This window comes from Corvus cornix, chromosome 5 (genome assembly GCF_000738735.6).
Source record: "Corvus cornix cornix isolate S_Up_H32 chromosome 5, ASM73873v5, whole genome shotgun sequence".
NCBI classification, from domain to species: domain Eukaryota; kingdom Metazoa; phylum Chordata; class Aves; order Passeriformes; family Corvidae; genus Corvus; species Corvus cornix.
The window spans coordinates 17788612-17805792 of record NC_046335.1 but is presented as its reverse complement, the minus strand read 5'-3'; the positions used below and the strand labels follow the sequence as shown (position 1 = coordinate 17805792).

The 17181-nt window shown below is 42.5% G+C and overlaps 2 protein-coding genes across 5 annotated transcripts in view; one reads left to right on the top strand and one right to left on the bottom strand.

Moving 5' to 3' along the window:
* Positions 1-1846, bottom strand: part of GALC (galactosylceramidase) — a 33039-nt gene extending 31193 nt beyond the window's left edge. The window contains 5 exon segments of the mRNA XM_039552461.1: positions 459-527; positions 1418-1465; positions 1467-1593; positions 1595-1759; positions 1761-1846. Of these exon segments, the coding sequence (XP_039408395.1) occupies positions 459-527; positions 1418-1465; positions 1467-1593; positions 1595-1759; positions 1761-1846 (495 nt within the window).
* A 3298-nt stretch (positions 1847-5144) lies between these two features.
* On the top strand, positions 5145-12495 carry GPR65 (G protein-coupled receptor 65). Of its 4 annotated transcripts, none has more exons than XM_020584055.2 (3): positions 5147-5228; positions 6930-7025; positions 9885-12495. In XM_020584055.2, the coding sequence occupies exon 3, from the start codon at positions 10005-10007 to the stop codon at positions 11040-11042; it is 1038 nt and encodes a 345-aa protein (XP_020439644.1). In that variant the 5' UTR covers positions 5147-5228; positions 6930-7025; positions 9885-10004; the 3' UTR covers positions 11043-12495. The 4 variants fall into 4 exon arrangements, with proteins under 4 accessions (XP_010392117.1, XP_020439644.1, XP_019135888.1 ...); XM_019280343.3 differs by having other exon boundaries at positions 5168-5228; positions 6960-7025; XM_010393815.4 differs by lacking the exon at positions 6930-7025 and having other exon boundaries at positions 5145-5228.
* Positions 12496-17181: the final 4686 nt, after the last annotated feature.

The following is a 17181-nucleotide window of genomic DNA, read 5'->3' as shown; positions in this document are numbered from 1 at the left end:
ACTGCAGCTGTACTTGAAACTAGTTTGGAATAGATATGCTGTTACAAACGTGCAGTCTGCACATTTTTATGCTATGTTAGACCCCCTTACTTCAATCACTATGAACAGCTAAACCCTCCACTTTAGCCACAGAAACAACTTCTCATTTAGCCCACATGAATGATCAAATACATGGTTAAATACATTTTCAAAAACATATTTTCAAAACATATTGTGACAACATGAAAGGAATTTTCTTAACAATATGAAGGGACAGCCCTGAACAAAATCCTGGTTGTCAAAAACAACACCTAAAATTTAAGGTTCTGATAACAATCAACATTAAAGTCGATGCTTTAGAAGATGAGATTTTTGTCTACTTTCAAGTAGCACTGAATATACTACAGGAGTTCCAACATTACACACTAAGAAATTCTGCATGAAATTAAACATTATTGTAGCAGTGAAACCAACCTTACCTTGAACAGGTAATCTAAAATCTGGGAGCGATAAGGTTCTTGGTAGTTCACCAGGAGTCTAGATGTGGCCTAAAATGGACAGAAAACATGACAATATGAAAACACAACTTTCAAAGATTTAACTACATCCCAGCTTTTCAGGCTAGGCCTTTCACAGAGCTAATAATTTTCACAAAAATAATTATAGCACCTGGAACTCAGCTAAGCCTCTGCATAAACTCGTTTCTAAGCCTTCAGCTGTGCATTTCTGGTTTCACAGGTTGCAACTGCCTTGTACTCCAGTTACCCGGAATTTACTGCAAACAGAGTCCAGAGAACAGAGAAAGAGATCACACGGCCTTAGGACAAGCAAAAGGCAGCTCCAACCCAGCACTATTTCTCACTCAACTCTCCCTGCTTTGGCTCACCATACACCAAAAGCAAGGGGAGCTCGCGGGCACAGAGGAAGGAGGCCAAAGCAAGCATCTCAGCAGGTCGAAGAGTGGTTAAAAGCTCCGGGAATCTCACGGCTCTGCTGCCTGGACCACAGGAAAGACAACGAGCGGCTGTGGCTCGTCCAGCATTTCAAAACGCAGGGACTATTAAGACCCTCTACATAAAAACCCACCCTGGCTTAGCTCTCCTTCCACCGGCATCCAGGACATGGCACCCCGAAAAGCCACTGCACAGGCGCGGCCGGAGGGCTGGCGCAAAGCGGAGCCCGGCTCCATCACCCCCGCAGCCGAACCACTGGCCGCACCGCTCCCCCTCAGCGCCTCCAGGCCTCGCCCGCGAGCCCCCGCTCACATCGTTGTGGGTGTCCCCACTCCCCGTCAGTCCTCAGGGCTCCGCTCCGCGACACCCCCGGCCCAGGCTCCGCCGAAGCTACCACAGGCTCCCACTGCCGGGACGCCCAGCCCAGGCGTCCCTTGCCGCGCCGAGGAGGATACCAGCATCGCAGCGCTGGAGGAGCCGCTCACCCCGCCGCCGCTGACAGCCCCGATCCCGTCGAACTCCCTGCCCAGGCCCGTCGGCATCGTCCAGCACGTAGGTGGCCGCCAAGAGCGGAGCGGCACCGACCCTGGGGGGCCCCGGGCCGCAGCTACAGCCAAGCAGGATCGTGCCCCAGAGCAGAGCCGCGCAGCCCATCCCGGTCCAGCTCCGCTCCCGCCGCGTCCTGCGGCCGCCCTGACCCTGCCGCGCCTCCGCACTGCCCGGCAACCCGCGGCACGTGAGCGCGCCGCCTGCCCGCCCCGGGGCGGGGCGGTGCGCCCGGCGCCGCCATCTTGCTCAAGGGAAAGGAGGGGTCCGGAAAGCTCTCAGCCTTTACGGGCAGCCCCGCCCGGCTGAAGGCAGCAGTTGCCATTTTGAGAAAGGGCAAGGCAGGCCGCTGCGGCGTGTGCCGCCATGCCGGAGTTGGGCACTGAGCAGCGACCGAAGCTATGGCGGGGCCAGCCTGGGTGTGGGAAAGCTGCATGGCTGTGAGGCGAGGAGGGGTTTGTGTGCGAGCGCGACAGGAATGGCGTTCAGTGTAGCGTGAGCAGCCGCGCGTAGGGGCTGAGTCAACCCGACTCTCTTTTTCGGGGCCTCTGCCTCTCCTTTTTGGGGCCTCTGATACTTGTCCCGGGCGAGGAACGGCGTTTCCTAGTGCGTCGTTCCCAGGCCCTCCCTGCACCTCGCAGCCAGTGTCCTGGGTTTGCGCCGCTCTCAGGCTGCCTCCAAATCCCCTGACGAGTCGGCACAAAGCGGCGCTTTGAAGGAGCACATTCCAGCGCCCCTTGAGAAGGACCTTTGATCGCCGCAGGGGCAGAGGCTGGGAGCGGCCCCGGGCCCCGCGCCAGGCCCGCAGAGGCCCTGCCCCGCAGAGGTTGCTGGCAGCCCCGCTCCCTTCTCGGGAAATCCCAGTGGTCGCCAGTTAGATCCGCAGCTGCGTCAGCAGGTCACCAGAGAGGGATGCTGAAAATGGGGTTTAAGTTATGATTGGCGGAACGAGCCTGTTCACGCCTTCAGGGGTACGCTGTAGGGCAGCCGCATCAAAATGTGAGCAGCTGAGCCGCACGCCAAAAATTTCCGTGAGGTCTGCCGGGGTATTCCCTCAGACTCCGCCTCATGCAAGCATTCGGCTCGGAGGAAAAGTAACCTGGAGATCGGCGATCAGCTTGATTATCCTATAAAAATTCATAATGGGGAACTGTCTTTTCTATTGACCTCAGTATTTCATAGAGGAGATGCTTCATGTGCCTAAAGGTGGAATGAAGCATGAGGCGATGCAGTGGCTGATGTCCTGCGTCGAGTAAGAGCTGTGAAAAAGCTCAGGTTTTGCACGTTTCTAAACATGAAGAATGCTGTTATTCGAGCCTCGGCACTCTTGTCATTGATCTAATGTCTCAGTGATGACATTACCTGACTGACGTTTCCTGTTTATTTCTTTTTAAATAGCAATACCAAGCACTCACAAAACATTTTGCACTTTACAGCAATATCAAGCATTAACTAATGAACCTGCTCACACCCAAATGAGCTATATGATACCATTATGACATGCAGAAGGACAGAGTGACTTCCTCAGGGCTACAGTGAGTCAGTGCCAGAGGCAGAATTATGCTCCTGGTCCTATTTCACATTCATTCCAGCAGACTGTACGGTTTTGCACACCTGGAAGGTTTGCAAAACAATCATGAATTATTAATTTATTCATTTTTATAGTTTCATTGATTAATGCATCAATTTATTCCATGTAAAAGGCTTCAGCTGTGAAATTCAGTCTCTTATTCACTGATAAGATCCTAAAATTGTCAGTTTTCAAAACCCATATTTGCAATCCTGTGATGTGCTGAGTGCCCACCCTTTTCAGTTGGTACAGAAAAACATTCTCACAATCTGTTTTGGTGGAAGGAAAAGGATATTTTACTGTGACTCTGTGAACTTTTATTCTGCAATAAGAATCTTGACCTTGTGTTGAACCTTTTTTTCTTTACACTTTTATTCATGACCCCTTTGTATGCCCGAATTTAGCCAATAAACTTACTAAGGACTTACTCTGCTTCTTTTCTAGATAAGATTGTTTTCCACTGTTAATACTTTTCTATTTGAGGTCTTTTTTTTTAATTTTTTTATTGATAGTTGATTAATCACAGCGAACACTAAGAACACCTGTTCCAAGATGACTGATCTGAGATACTGTGTATGTCCAGATCTCAAAAAACCTGTGGAAAATTGTGCTGCTTACATGAGAAATTAAATTGTTGCATGTGGGCACAGTTAAGAATTTATTTTTACATACAGCTTTTCTTCGAGAATGCATGAGAGGCATTGTCTCCTCTCTTGCTTCCGTTGATCTTCAGTCCTTGTATTGTCACAGCAAAGAACTGTAGAAATGTTTCAATAATGTTTCTCTGTTTCTAATAATGATAACCGTTTTTTCTTCAGCAAATTGTAGGAATGCTCAACAAAATAGCAGCAGAACCAGCAAACGTGACACTGTTCTTATTTGGTATTCTTGTTAGGAATAGGCATGTGGAAAGTGATGAAACAAGTCTTTGTCTAATGAATTTTGTCTCAATAAAAATGAGAGTGTGACTGAAATTTATTTTAGAGATTTGTGTAAGCAAGTGGTCTTCCATTTACCAAACTGGAAGGGGCTCTTACAACAGTTTGAGAATGGCCACAAGTAGTTGATAATTTAGGCTTCATGTAACAGTCAGATCAGTAAAAAACTGTGGATGAAAAAGTCATGCTCTGACTGAAAAAAAAGGAACCAAATCTGTGCATCCAGTGGTTAAATATTACAGAGCTGCCTGGTATTCTCAAGAAAGTCAGTATGACCCTATTTTAGAACATTTGAATTTTTTTTGTTTCATTTCTCCTCAGCATCTGAATCGTCAAAATGGACAGTTTTGGTGTTACCCAACAAATGGGCGTTTCAAGTGAAATTGTACCCACTTTCTTAAAGCAGAATTATATTGTTTCAAACAATTTAGAAGAAAATACACGCAATAAATTATTTTGATCACGGGGGGAGAGGAGAACTGTGCTCACCTGTCTAATTGAAAGAATTGTCTGTTCAAAGAATCACTCCTATGAAAACAACATCCAACCTCAGATTCAGTTTATATAAAAATACATTAATATGTAACCTGTCACAGTGCATAACATACTGTTATCCTTTGTTAACTAGAACTATTCACAAACTTCTCATAAGTTCTGAAAATACTTAATTGTTTTTCTACAAACTACTAAAGTCGTGATACATTTTTGTGCTCTTCTTAGGTGGATTCTTTTTGATTCTGTGATAAACTTGTAGGGAAAAGCAAGTGAGGTCCTTCAGTCAACAAAAAACATACATGTTTTGAACTTATACAGTTAAACACAAATAAAACAGCATTTTATTTCTCTGGGTGGTTTCTCTGCAGAATGTAATGTCTCCTAGATAAGGGGTGTAAATATACTACGCTCATATAATTAGGCAATATTTTAAATTAAACTTCTATAAAGTCTCTAAAAGTATTCCTATACCTACCAAGGTTGCTTCCATCCTTTGTTCATTATCTTTGTAATTATATTATCTTTTTTCTCATGGACAAGCTTAGATAAACAAGGAATTGGGGAAAGAAGAAAAAAAAAAAGGAAGCAAAACCAAGAGATGTGTGAACTGCTGCCTGTTTATCTAAGAGCAGCTTCCTGTTTCTGTATCTGATCAAGTAGAAGCAGACACTTTTCTTAGAAGCAGACACGGGTTACACTGCAAATGGCATAACAGGAACCGCTGCACGGGGACACGTGGCTGCCAAGGTAAGTGCTCAGGATCCAAGGAGCCAGGGACACAGCTACATTCTGGGACAGGTTTCAACCTAGCTGTCCCTAATGGGATGCTGACATCAGACAATAGAAAGAAGGGACACAAAAGGGGCTGGAAAAGATTGCTTTGGGAGAAGGATTATTTCAGTCCCAGCACAACCAAAACGTGAGACTAAGGCAAAAGACATCAAAAGATCGAATTAGGAAAGACATACCTAGGATTGGCAAAGAAAGCTTGATTCATTGTTTGCTCTAATGGCATTGCCACAATCAAAATACTGTTGATTATGAAAGGGGGGAAGATGGAGAAGAACTGTATTTGGGGGTGAATTTTCAACATTCTGAGCTGTCCCATCACTGCAAAAAGTGCCTCAGGCCTCCCCAAAGGTTCCAGTAACTCTTCTATTAGTGTTCTTCAGTATTTTCCGACACTAACAAGATACCCAGTGCTATTTATATGAATATGCAGAATGCTTAAAACTTAGCAGAAAAATAAGCTCTGGTAAAAGTAGCTTCTTGGAATGCCAGGTATCATGTATATGAAAATATTTTGTACATCTTTCTGTATGCATAGAGGAAAACATGATGCACATAATGATATAGCAAAGTAATACTTGCCTGCATGGCCTACATCCTAAAAAACATGTTGGAGTTTTTTTTGTATTTGCTCATATTAACTCAATGTTTATGCTCAATGAAGCAGTCCAAGTTAAAAAGGCTGAGCTCTTTTAGACCTGTTTGAGTCTCTACTCATGGAGACCTGTGGGTAAACTTTAATGTTGCATGAGGAAAAATGCTGTTAATTTTAAGCAAAAAAGGCCATGTTTCTGAAAGGTGTATTTCAACTCTCCTAAACTGTGAAGTTTTTCAGAATTAAGTTTTGAGATCTGCTCATTAGATAAAAAGAATTGGCTATGGAATGTCCCTTGTACTCGAAGGAATCATCTTGGCAATGGAACTTATTTTGAGAACACAAAGCAATCTACTTTGTTGAAATTCCTTGAAGACAAAAAGGAAAACCATCTGTCTTTCCATCTTACGATTGATATACAGTACCACCAGTACAGCAGCTACTGCACTAGCTCACACAGCATTGTTCCTTTCTCCCCTTACAAAGTTGTTTACAGATAAGAGTATGGAATATCCTTTTTTATTTATGCTTATGAAAGTTTTAACTTTACACTTTGTGAATTTCAAAATGTCATAGATGGAAAGACCACATGAAGCTCTCTTTGAACCTGAAGAAGATGCTGTAGAAATGCATTGATACAAATAAAGTATATAATGACTACTTTTCCCTAGAAACCCTCACAAGGTTCTTTTACAGGTTTGTTTGCATAAACTACTTGAAGCATAACATTTGCTAGTTCATTTGTCTAAATTTTATGTCTTACTGACTCTTCAGAATTCTTGTACAGTGGGTTTTCTGTAGCAAAATCACAGAGGCAGGAACTATGATAATAATTGAATAATGTGTCTAAAAGAAAAAATTAATGTTAATAATTTTAATTTTTTTATTTGAAACATCTGATACCAAAACAATTCTATAAAATAAATCACAAGTATATGGAATTAGTCACAGTAGGTTTGGACCATGAAAGTCAAACCATTAGACTGTATCATTAAACTGAAATTCCTTGATAGTTAAAAAAAAAATAACAATCATTGGGGAAAATGATCAAATATTGTTTTTAGGATAGCTGTAAGGCAATACCATCCTCCTAGGCAAAACCAGCAAGTGTGCTCAGTATTGGAGAGAAAACCTGGGAATGCTTCAGATCATGCACTCAGGTAAGAAAAATCATCCTGCATTACAAAGTCCTAATTATCAGAAAACTCAGCAAGAAGGTGTGATATGGACTACCTGCTCTGAATTAAGGCCCTGCGCAATCTGAGTGAAATGTGTTGTAAGCAGGGCAAAGTAGTGCTTTCTGCTTTTATATTTCTGTGCAAGAAACTGCAGCATGCATTGTGGTAAGCTTCCTTTGCTGGCTCTTTGACACACTTTAGTATAGGTCATCAATACATGCCAGAAAGACACACTTCTCATTATTACCATCACTGAAAGCATGTCCTCATGTAAGTACCATCCATGTGTCATCAAAGTTCGGACATGGATTACCTGGGGAGTGCTACACAGCCTCCAGGGCTGTGTTCATAGGAACTAATGAACATACTGGTTAAGAAGAAATGGGGTACAGTGACCTGTGAATATGAAGGGCAGAACAAATGTTCTGAGGTGACAAATTTCATGTGGTCTCAGCTCACGTCTTTGAATTTCATGTTTAGTGTCCCAGCTTGCCATTAGCCAATTATACCTTCAGATATTAGTTCCTTAAGGCAGATGGCAGAAGGGCAAAGTCTTGCCCCAAAGAACGTGGTTTATTCAGACAACAGCAATATAAGGACAAGTGTTTTACCTTATGATCAGTGAGATCAACGCCGCAAAACTCTTAGAAACAATGAGCTAAAATGAGAAAGCTGAAGAAAAACAGGTGTCATGAGGAAATTGACATGTTGGTCTGTGAGTGGATACAAAAGAAGCTGTTGTGAGTAACACGAGAGAAGCTGGGAGCTTATAAGGATGGTGAGTCTGTAATACAAGTTAACGAACAAAAGAGAAAGAGTTTATGGGGGAGGGAGAAGGAATTCCAGTTTCTCCGTCATGAGACTGGCAAACACTGCCTCATACACTTGCTGCATTTAATACATGCTTCTGAAAGGGCATATTTCGCTTGTAGACAGGAAGAGACCTGTCATAAAGAGATGCTAAAGTGTGATTAGGAGAAGAGGTAGGTATTTTATCTTTGATTCATCTGGTCTGTCTGCACACATTTGATTTCTTTTTGGTGAGAAGTGGGTCACAAAACCCTGGGATCTAATTTCTAGAGCTAGATATTTATTTTGTGATACTTATCTATACTGGTAAGCTTACCATGCCCTATTTACTGTGTGGTTTTACGAAACCAAGCTGAAATGCAGACATCTTATGTTTGTGTTAAATATAGACGCTGCATTTTTTTAAAATTAGTCATCATGTTGGTGAAGTTCCTCAATGGACCAAACCACCAAGTCCTCAAGAATTTTCCATTACTTTCAAGCTTGTGAATGAGTTTAGCTCTAGCTGATAAGGTAGGAAACTTGATCAAATAAAGCAGTGGCAGGTAAAATTGAATATTTGCTTTCTGGCTAGTTTTGTCATTGTTCCCTTTTTTTAGGAATAATCATGAAAGGGGCATTTTTATGGACAAGAGATCCATATAATAACCTCTCAACACAGGCAATAATCCTGTTTGGGTTTTCTGATAAACCCAGAAACACATCAAACCCATAAAAGGCTAAATTTTTCTTACCACATGGAAAAGTTTCTGCACAGGAGTTGTATTCCATTGAAGTTCTTTCCCATGTGGGGACAGTTATAGAGGTGCTATCATGCAGCCTACGCGTTCTTCAGCCTCTTTACCTGCTCTGCTGGCAGTCCAGGCTCAAAGCACAGACAAGTTATCACAGAAGTCTTTCAAGCAGTTAGTATATTTGGCAGTATAACTGGACTGCAACCAGTATTTTCCATTCTCGTATTTCCTGAATGTAACAATTGGGTCTTTAGAGAAGGGAGCTGCTGAGTGTCAGAGCGGTGATACAGTCAGTGAGTACCATCTGTCTCACAACTACAGTTGTACACCCTTTCTTACTGGAAGGTCAGCTCTTCTATGTGCTTCTAAGGCTCACGCATGCAACTCCTCCAGTCTCACTGCTTAAGTCAGGGCTGCCATTTTACTGATATTTTCATATTGAAGCTGTTGATAACCACAGTCCTGGAAGTGACTAAGAAAAGTTTAATTGCTAATGACTTTATAAGCTCATGCATCGCAGCCACAATTTTTAGAGGGAAGAAGTGTAAATGAAAAATTGTACTCAGAGTCTCCACCTCATACATTCAAAGGGACACCCAGCAGATTGTCATGTGCGTGCAGGAACCCAATAGACTGCCAGGTTTCACATGAGGGTTTCTGGTACATGCAGTAAGTGTTGCTGGGACAGCTCGGTTGATGGCAAGTTCTTGTGGGATCACATACAAAGGAGGAGAGAAGAAGCAGGGATATGTGAGGATGCAAAGAAGCCAAGAATGATTTGCAATAGTGAAACATACCAGACACAGATTTTCCTCTTCTGAGGAGATACCAACATCCAGCAGTACCTGAATCCCTGTATTTCTATCCTTGTCTCTCCATTGCCTTAGAGGGGAGGAGGTTATTTGTGATAAGAAATCTACCATATTCATATTCCCAAAACCATGCTAACCAGAATAATAGAAAGTGCACATCTATTATTTTATTTGTGGTCCACTTTCTGATCTCCTTTAACTTCCCAAAAGAGAGACCCAGGATTGCAGGACAACCCCCCCCCCCCCCCCCCCCGAAGAAGTGTCTTAACTACTCATCCTGCTTCTGCTGTAAAGCTTCCATCTAACTGGCCTTGACCACATTAGATTTTGGGTTCCTCTTCCTATGCATTCCTAACTCCAGGAGTGTTTACATCCTCTGATGTCCTACAGTTTCTTTCTTCTAAAAAAAAAAAAAGACACACACCAAGAATCCCATACAAACAAACAGAAATGTTATAGCTGACATTTTTCCTTTTTGGTAACAGAAGGCTGGAATCTTGTCAACCACATCCTGAAGAACTAACAGATGACAACCCATCAGACTACACAGGGGATTTTATTGCACCCAGGCTGGAATTATCTCAAGGATACTACTGGGGGGGACAATGAACAACAACACTGAGTGCCATGATGATCACACCCTGGATAAATATTTGTTTCCCTTTGTGTACAGCATTGTGATGATGATCAGTATTCCCATCAACTGCATATCCCTCTATGCATCTTGCATTCAGGTGAGGAAGAAGAATGAGTTAGCAGTCTACATCTTTAGCCTGTCCCTGGCTGACCTTTTGTACTCTTTGATCCTGCCTCTGTGGATTGATTATGCCTGGCATGGAGATGACTGGAGGCTCTCTGCCTTGCTTTGTCAGATTTTTGCCTTCCTTATGTATATGAATTTCTACACCAGCACCGCATTCCTTGCTTGCATCTCTATTGACAGGTACCTGGCATTAGTTCACCCCTTGAAGTTCCAGTACGTGCGCACAAGAAGATTTTCATTGATTGTCAGCATAATTGTTTGGCTTCTGGAAAGCATCTTTAATTCAGTCATATTGGTGAAAAAAGAAGTATTCAATGATCCTTGCAATTTCACTAATCATACATTATGCTATGATAATTACCCCCTGGAAAGGTGGCAGGCAAACATAAATTTATTCCGGATATGCTCAGGGTATTTGGTCCCTTTGATAATCATCATATTTTGCTACCACAGAATTTACCAAGTAGTGAGGTATAACCAAGCCACAGTAGATGAAGAAAAGAAAAAAGTGAGGAAACTTATTCTGAACATCACAGTTAGTTTCATTGTTTGCTTCACTCCTTATCATGTTGTATTGCTTATTCGCAGCATCAAAGAACCTTCCATGTCTGACCCACACCTTTTGTTGTTGATGTATAAGGTTTACAGAATCACACAGGCCTTAACAAGTTTGAATTGCATTGCGGATCCCATTCTGTACTGCTTTGTGAGTGAAACTGCACGAACAGAGATAGTGAATTTGCTCAGATATTGCTTGTGCCTGCGAAAATGTGAGGAAGACCAAGTGAAAGAACATGCTCTATGTAGTTCTGCTACAAAAAGCACTGCACTGATCACCTACAGAACTTCCAGTGTAACACAGACTGTCAAAAATTCCTGAATGAGCACATGCAAAGGAAAATTGGACAACCTAAAAGAAAAAGAAAGAAAAATTCTTCTCCAGTCTGTACCTAGGAAATGCCCCAAAAGTCAGACATACTAATCTAAGTGAAACCAGTAGCTGGAGCCATATAGGGTCAATGTAATCAATGGAGCATCAACACATATCTTTCAATCAGGTATGGTATATAAATCAATGACAACAACGAAACACATAGTCAAGAAGGATGGCTGTGACATGCTGACGGAATTACTGAGGATCCCCCACAGAACTGTCTCCTGTTGCAGCTTGCTAGCCAGCCTGCTGCAATATACTTAGCTGGAAGAAGGCTGAAGTCCTCTTTGTCCTGATTGGCAAAGGAGCAGACAGAGGGAGTGTGGTAAATTTCTCTATAATTTTGTGGTGTAATTTATGCTGCTATGATGGTTCCTGTGTTTCATTAAAGGCTCAAATTCTTCTTCAGCATACACCTGAGATCAGACACTTCTTAAAATTGTTTACTTTTTGTGTACAGGTATTAACCTGCCCTTAAGCTTTTGTTCTCTTTGCAAAATGTATGTTCTAATGTATAACTGCATGTCATGCATTTTCATTACAGTACCAGTAGTGGGTTTCAGACAGTTGAAGATTCATTACTTCAAGTGCCTATAGAGAAGAAAATTCTAGCCACCAGTGTTTTAACTTGGATGAAACTTTTCATGATACATGCAGGGGTGGAAGAGAGGGATAGAAAGGTGAGGTTTCACATCTCCACAGCATAAAGGGCCAGCCTTTAGAGTTGCTTATATGACTGAAATCTGGAGTGTGGTTCCATTTTCAGACTCAACAGAGCAAGGTTTGCATCCATTTACTTAACTGCACATGGAGGCCTCAGCTAGAGGTTCCAGGGCTCTCAATCTGCCAGTTTTAAAAAATTAAACAACAAGCCAGGCAGAAATACTGACAAACCAGGTGTTTGAACATGAATGTACAAAAAAACAGTAAGAATAGAAGCAAAAGTACCCACATTTTGAAAGAGTTGATGTTAGCACAGATCAGAAGTGCAGCTGTTAATCCAGGGACCTGTTCATATGCAGGCCCCAGAAACAGCTGCCTGGCTCCCTAGTTCCCTGTCCCATCCAGACACCTGGCCCTCTGAAAAGAGTTAAAACATGGAAAGTCTCTTTTTTCTCCTCTCACAACCTTTTTTACTTTTGCTCAATTCCCAGGAAAAATATTTGGTTATGGTGGTTTTTTGATTGCATGGGGAAAGAATTTTTCTTTCCATCAAAAAAAAAAAAATCTCCCTCCAGCAAATTTGTGTTGTGGAAAGATTTTGACCAGCACTTTTCAGCACCCTTTTAGGTCTGACATTATGTATGGAGGATGTGCATAAAGTGGTCACAAGTAATAAGATATTTCTTATGAGAATATCCCTCTGTGTGTAAATTAAAAATTTCTCCATTGCAAAGAACGTTTTAACTGTTTTCATGAGTTGCTGTGTGTGTCTGTACTTTCCGTTAATTTCACTTTCTGAAATGGGAACTTGCTAGGCTGTGGAAGCTGGGCTTGTTCAGCCTCGAGAAGAGAAGACTTTGGGGGACCTAATGGCAGCTTTGCAATCCTGCAAAGAGAGTATTGAGAAGATGGAGCCAAGCTGTTCACAAGAGCTCATAGCAGGAGTGATGTGGTTTAAGCCTGGCTGGAAATTAAGCACCATGCAGCCACTTGCTCAACCCCCTTCTGTCCCCGCACAGACAGGTGAAATGGAGAGGAGAATCAAAGTAAAACTTGTAGGTTGAAATAAGAACAGGTTTATAATCAAAAATAAATTTAAAATGTAGTAATAATGGTAAATTATAATAATAATGATAATGATAATAATAAGGGAAAAAACCACGTGACGCACAACACACTTGCTCACCACCCACTGACCAATGCCCACTTCCTAAACCCAGATCAGCCACCCTTCTGGGTAACTTCCCCCAGATTATATACTGGGCATGACATTCTATTGTGTGGAATATCACATTGGCCAGTTCAGGTCACCTGTCCCAGATATGCCCCCTCCCGTTTCTTTTGCAAACATCCTCACTGGCAGAGCATGAGACAAGAAAAAAGTCCTTTACTTAGGATAAACATGCCTTAACAAAACCAAAACACATCAGTGTGTTATCAACACCATTCTCACTCTGAATTCAAAACACAGCAACGTAACAGCTACTGAAAGGAAATTAACTCTACCTGAGCTGAAACCGGGACAAGGAGGGACAAGAAATCATGTGTATAACTTGAAGCAAGAAGGGTCAGGGCTGACTTACGGAAGAAGTTCTGAGCTATGAAGAACTGACAAGCAGCGGAGCAGGTTGCACCAAGATGTTCTGTGTGCTCCATCCTCAGCGGTTTTTAAAACCCAACTCAACAAAGCTTGAGCAACATCTGGCCTTGTAGCTGACCATCCCTTTAGCAGAAGGTTGGACTTGAGATTTCCTGAGGTCCCTTCAAACCCCAATTGTCCTGTGATCCTCTGGGTAGTCACTATTCTGGCTGTTGCCATCCTCTCTAGAAAATTACATTCCCTTCTCTTTTTTGTTTTCATTTACTGGATTTTGTTTTGATGTGGCTTTGTGTTTCTGATTTTTTTTTCTGTAGTTCCTTCTTATATATTATGAAGGAAGAATTATGCAAGCAGAAGTGCAAGTTACTTCACCATGAATTTTTTCCAGTGCTGACCTATGCATTTTGCAATAGAATGTGGAATTTCACAGCAGCATTGAAATAAAAGCAGAACCAAACTTCACTGTAACTTCATGGAAAAAAGAACTCAGTGGTTCATTTTTAAATCTTTCACACACCATAAAGGTTGGAAAGTTAATTCTATTTCAGCTTTTAATTTAAAGAATTTAAGAATTAATTTAAAGAATAATGAAAACTGAAGGTAAGCAACAAAACTGAGTCAAATTTAACCTCTGTGTCAGGGAGCAGTGAGAGCCAGCAGCTCTGCAAGGGGCAGTGAGCGAGGAGCTGAGGGTGACAGCCAGGCAGCCTGGGCAGCATCGTCACTGAAAAGCCACAGTCCCATGGCATCTCAGCAAGGCACAAGAGCAGGTCTGGCCAACTGTTCCAATGCAAATCCACAGGAATTCTTCCCAAAGCAATGACATTCCTTACACAAATGAGTTTATGACATTCACATGTCTATTTAATGGCAAGTAGAATGGCATGTATTCAAATTCCATTTTCCTCACAGGCAATGCCTACAGACATTAGAATATGGTCTCAGTGAGTCACCATAGTTCCTATCTCACTTCAAATCAATATAACAAGAATATGGATAATTAAAAGGGCTGTGATGGTAATTTAATTAGGATCCACAGGGTATGAAATGTCAGTGCCAAAGAATACTGCTGTCAGCTTAATAGCAGCAGGAGTGAATTTGTCTATCAATAGTTCTCTTAAAACAGAATCTGTCTGCCAAAAGTCCAGCAAATATATAGCCCAGCTTCCTAAGTTGAGGGATTTTCAGTGAACTGTGGTGACCCAGCTGGTGGAATTCCAGACATCATTTAATCTGTTTCTTTTCAGAATCTTAGAATCATTAAGGTTGGAAAATAGCATTAAGATCATCTACTCTAACTATCAGCCACAATCTGCATCCCTGCAGATCATTATTCTGTTCTGATGTAGCTACAGATAAGCTTCACTTTATTAACGTCAGTGTGGCCAGACCTGACTCACAAGGTTATAGGCTGACAGAGACACATTCCTAGCCTGTAGTTTTTTGGTTTTGGGGGTTTTTTTGGTGTTTAACACATCTAACTGCAGAACCACTGAAAATGACAAAGTATGAATTTGAGTTATTAAGTTAATATATTCCATGTCCTGTTTCCATTCACACAGAATGACGCCACTGAAATCATTCTGATAAATCTAGTGACAAGTCTCCACTCTTGATTAAATGCCAGTAGAGAAGGAAGCAGTGGGCCATAGTTTAGTCATGTGCCGATTCCCATAGTAACTACCAGTTTCATCAGTGTCATCATCAAGTCTAGTTCTCTACTTTCTAAGGTGGGAAAAAACCAAACTATTCATTTGGTCCCACCTCCATACAGCAGAGAGAGAGAGAACATGAGTGAGAGTATGAGTGCTTGGGACTAGCAGGACCACAGCAACAAAAAATCAGCTTGCCCAGAACAAGGCTGCAGGGAAGGAAAGCGAAGCACGGCTCTGAGTTCAGAGGAGGCAGGGGCAGCTGCTGCACCCAAAGGCCACTGCTGCCAGTTGCCAGGGCTCTCCTTCTGCCTCAGACAGCAGCTCCTGCTGGTCCCCAAGCCCTGCTAGATGGCAGCTTGACCCTGCCCAAGGCCACCAACTCCTCTGTACCTGCAGGGTCCCTGACGGGGCTGATCCAAGGCAGCATCTGGTAAGTGATGCTCTAGCTCTGATAAGAGGAAAGAGCAAAACACATTGTGCATGTGTTTTTCATAAAGGTTTTTCCTTTATTGCTGCACCACAATGGCTGTGTTACTAACAAATTGCTAGCCTAAGCTGACACAGGGACGTTTTGGCTGTTCAGCTATGAGTTAAAGGTAACCAAGCTATTTCACCTAAATCCTTTAATATCCTAGAAAGTCATAAAGTATGTTCTGGACTGGGACTTCAGAAAAGAGAAACAAACCCAAACAATAAAAAAGAAGAAAAAACCCCAACAACAACAACAAAAACCAAACAGAAAACATTAAGGAAGAGACTGCATCAAATGATATGCAAAAAGTCTGATCCAGGTGAATTACAAAGATGCTGGACAAGACAGAGTCAGATTCTTGTATCTGCCAACTCAGAGGCATTGTCAGCAGTTTATCACCTACAGCCTGCATCCAGCCCCTGTACAGCAGAGTGTGTGTCCTATAGCATCTCTCACTGAATATCAGAGTGCACACATCATCACTAATGTGGCATGGAAATGCTTAAACAGTGGGAGGTGCAAAAAACCATGGGAAAATAGGTCAATCCCTTTTTTGTTCTGTTTTCAAAATTAACTTTTAATATTTTGGTGATGGGAGCACTGACTCAGAGCTTCTTTTAACAGGGTGTGAGAGAAATTGAAAAAATAAAAGATGATGTCTCCAGAGCAAAGGTAGCTGTTACTATAAATTTAGCATTTTGAGAAATGTTATTTCTATAGCAACTGCTACAGGTTCAATACGGGGATAAAATATTCTTTTCTTTTGTTTTATTTTCTTGGTAAAGTCAAGATCTGTTGCTGGATGAAAAACAGAGTTGATGACAGATTGGGTAAAAGCACACCCAGACAGTGTACTAGTGTCCAAACCCATATAACCTTCCTGGGGTTGCCAGTGGATGAGAGGCTGGACGTGACCCTGCAGTGTGCACTTACAGCCCAGAAGGCCAATCCTATCCTGCATCCAAAACAGTGTGGGCAGCAGGGTGAGGGAGGGGATCCTGCCCCTCTGGTCTACTCTGATGAGGCCCCACCTGCAGTGCTGCATCCAGCTCTGGAGTCCCCAGCACAGGAAGGACATGGACCTGTTGGAGTGAGTCCAGAGGAGGGTCTTCAAGATGATCAGAGGGATGGAGAAGATCTCCTATGAAGCAAGGCTGAGAGATTTGGCTATGTTCAGCCTGGCAAAGAAAAGGCTTAAGGCCAACCTAATTGTGGCCTTCCAGTACGTGAAGGGAGCCTGTGAGAAAAATGGAGAGGGACTTTCTACAAGAGATGTAGAGATAGGACGAGGGGGAAAGGCTTGAAACAGAGAGAGAGTAGGTTTAGATTAGATATTGGGAAGAAACTCTTTGCCGTGAGGGTGGTGAGGCACTGGCACAGGTTGTCCAAAGAAGTGGTGGATGCCCCATCCCTGGAGGTGTTCAAGGCCAGGTTGGATGGGCTTGGAGCAACCTGGTCTGGTGGAAACTGTCCCTGCCCATGGCAGGGGGGTTGGAACTAGATGATCTTTGAGGTCCCTTCCAGGCAAGCCATTCTATGATTCTATGATGATTCTTCAGAGCATTTTGTTGTGGCACATTGCCTTTCAAATGACTTACTGAAGTTCATTTAACATAAACAATGACTTGCACAAGCTTTTTGCAAGAGATGGTCCTAATATCCCTAAATTTGTGCTATATTTCATACCAGCTGCAG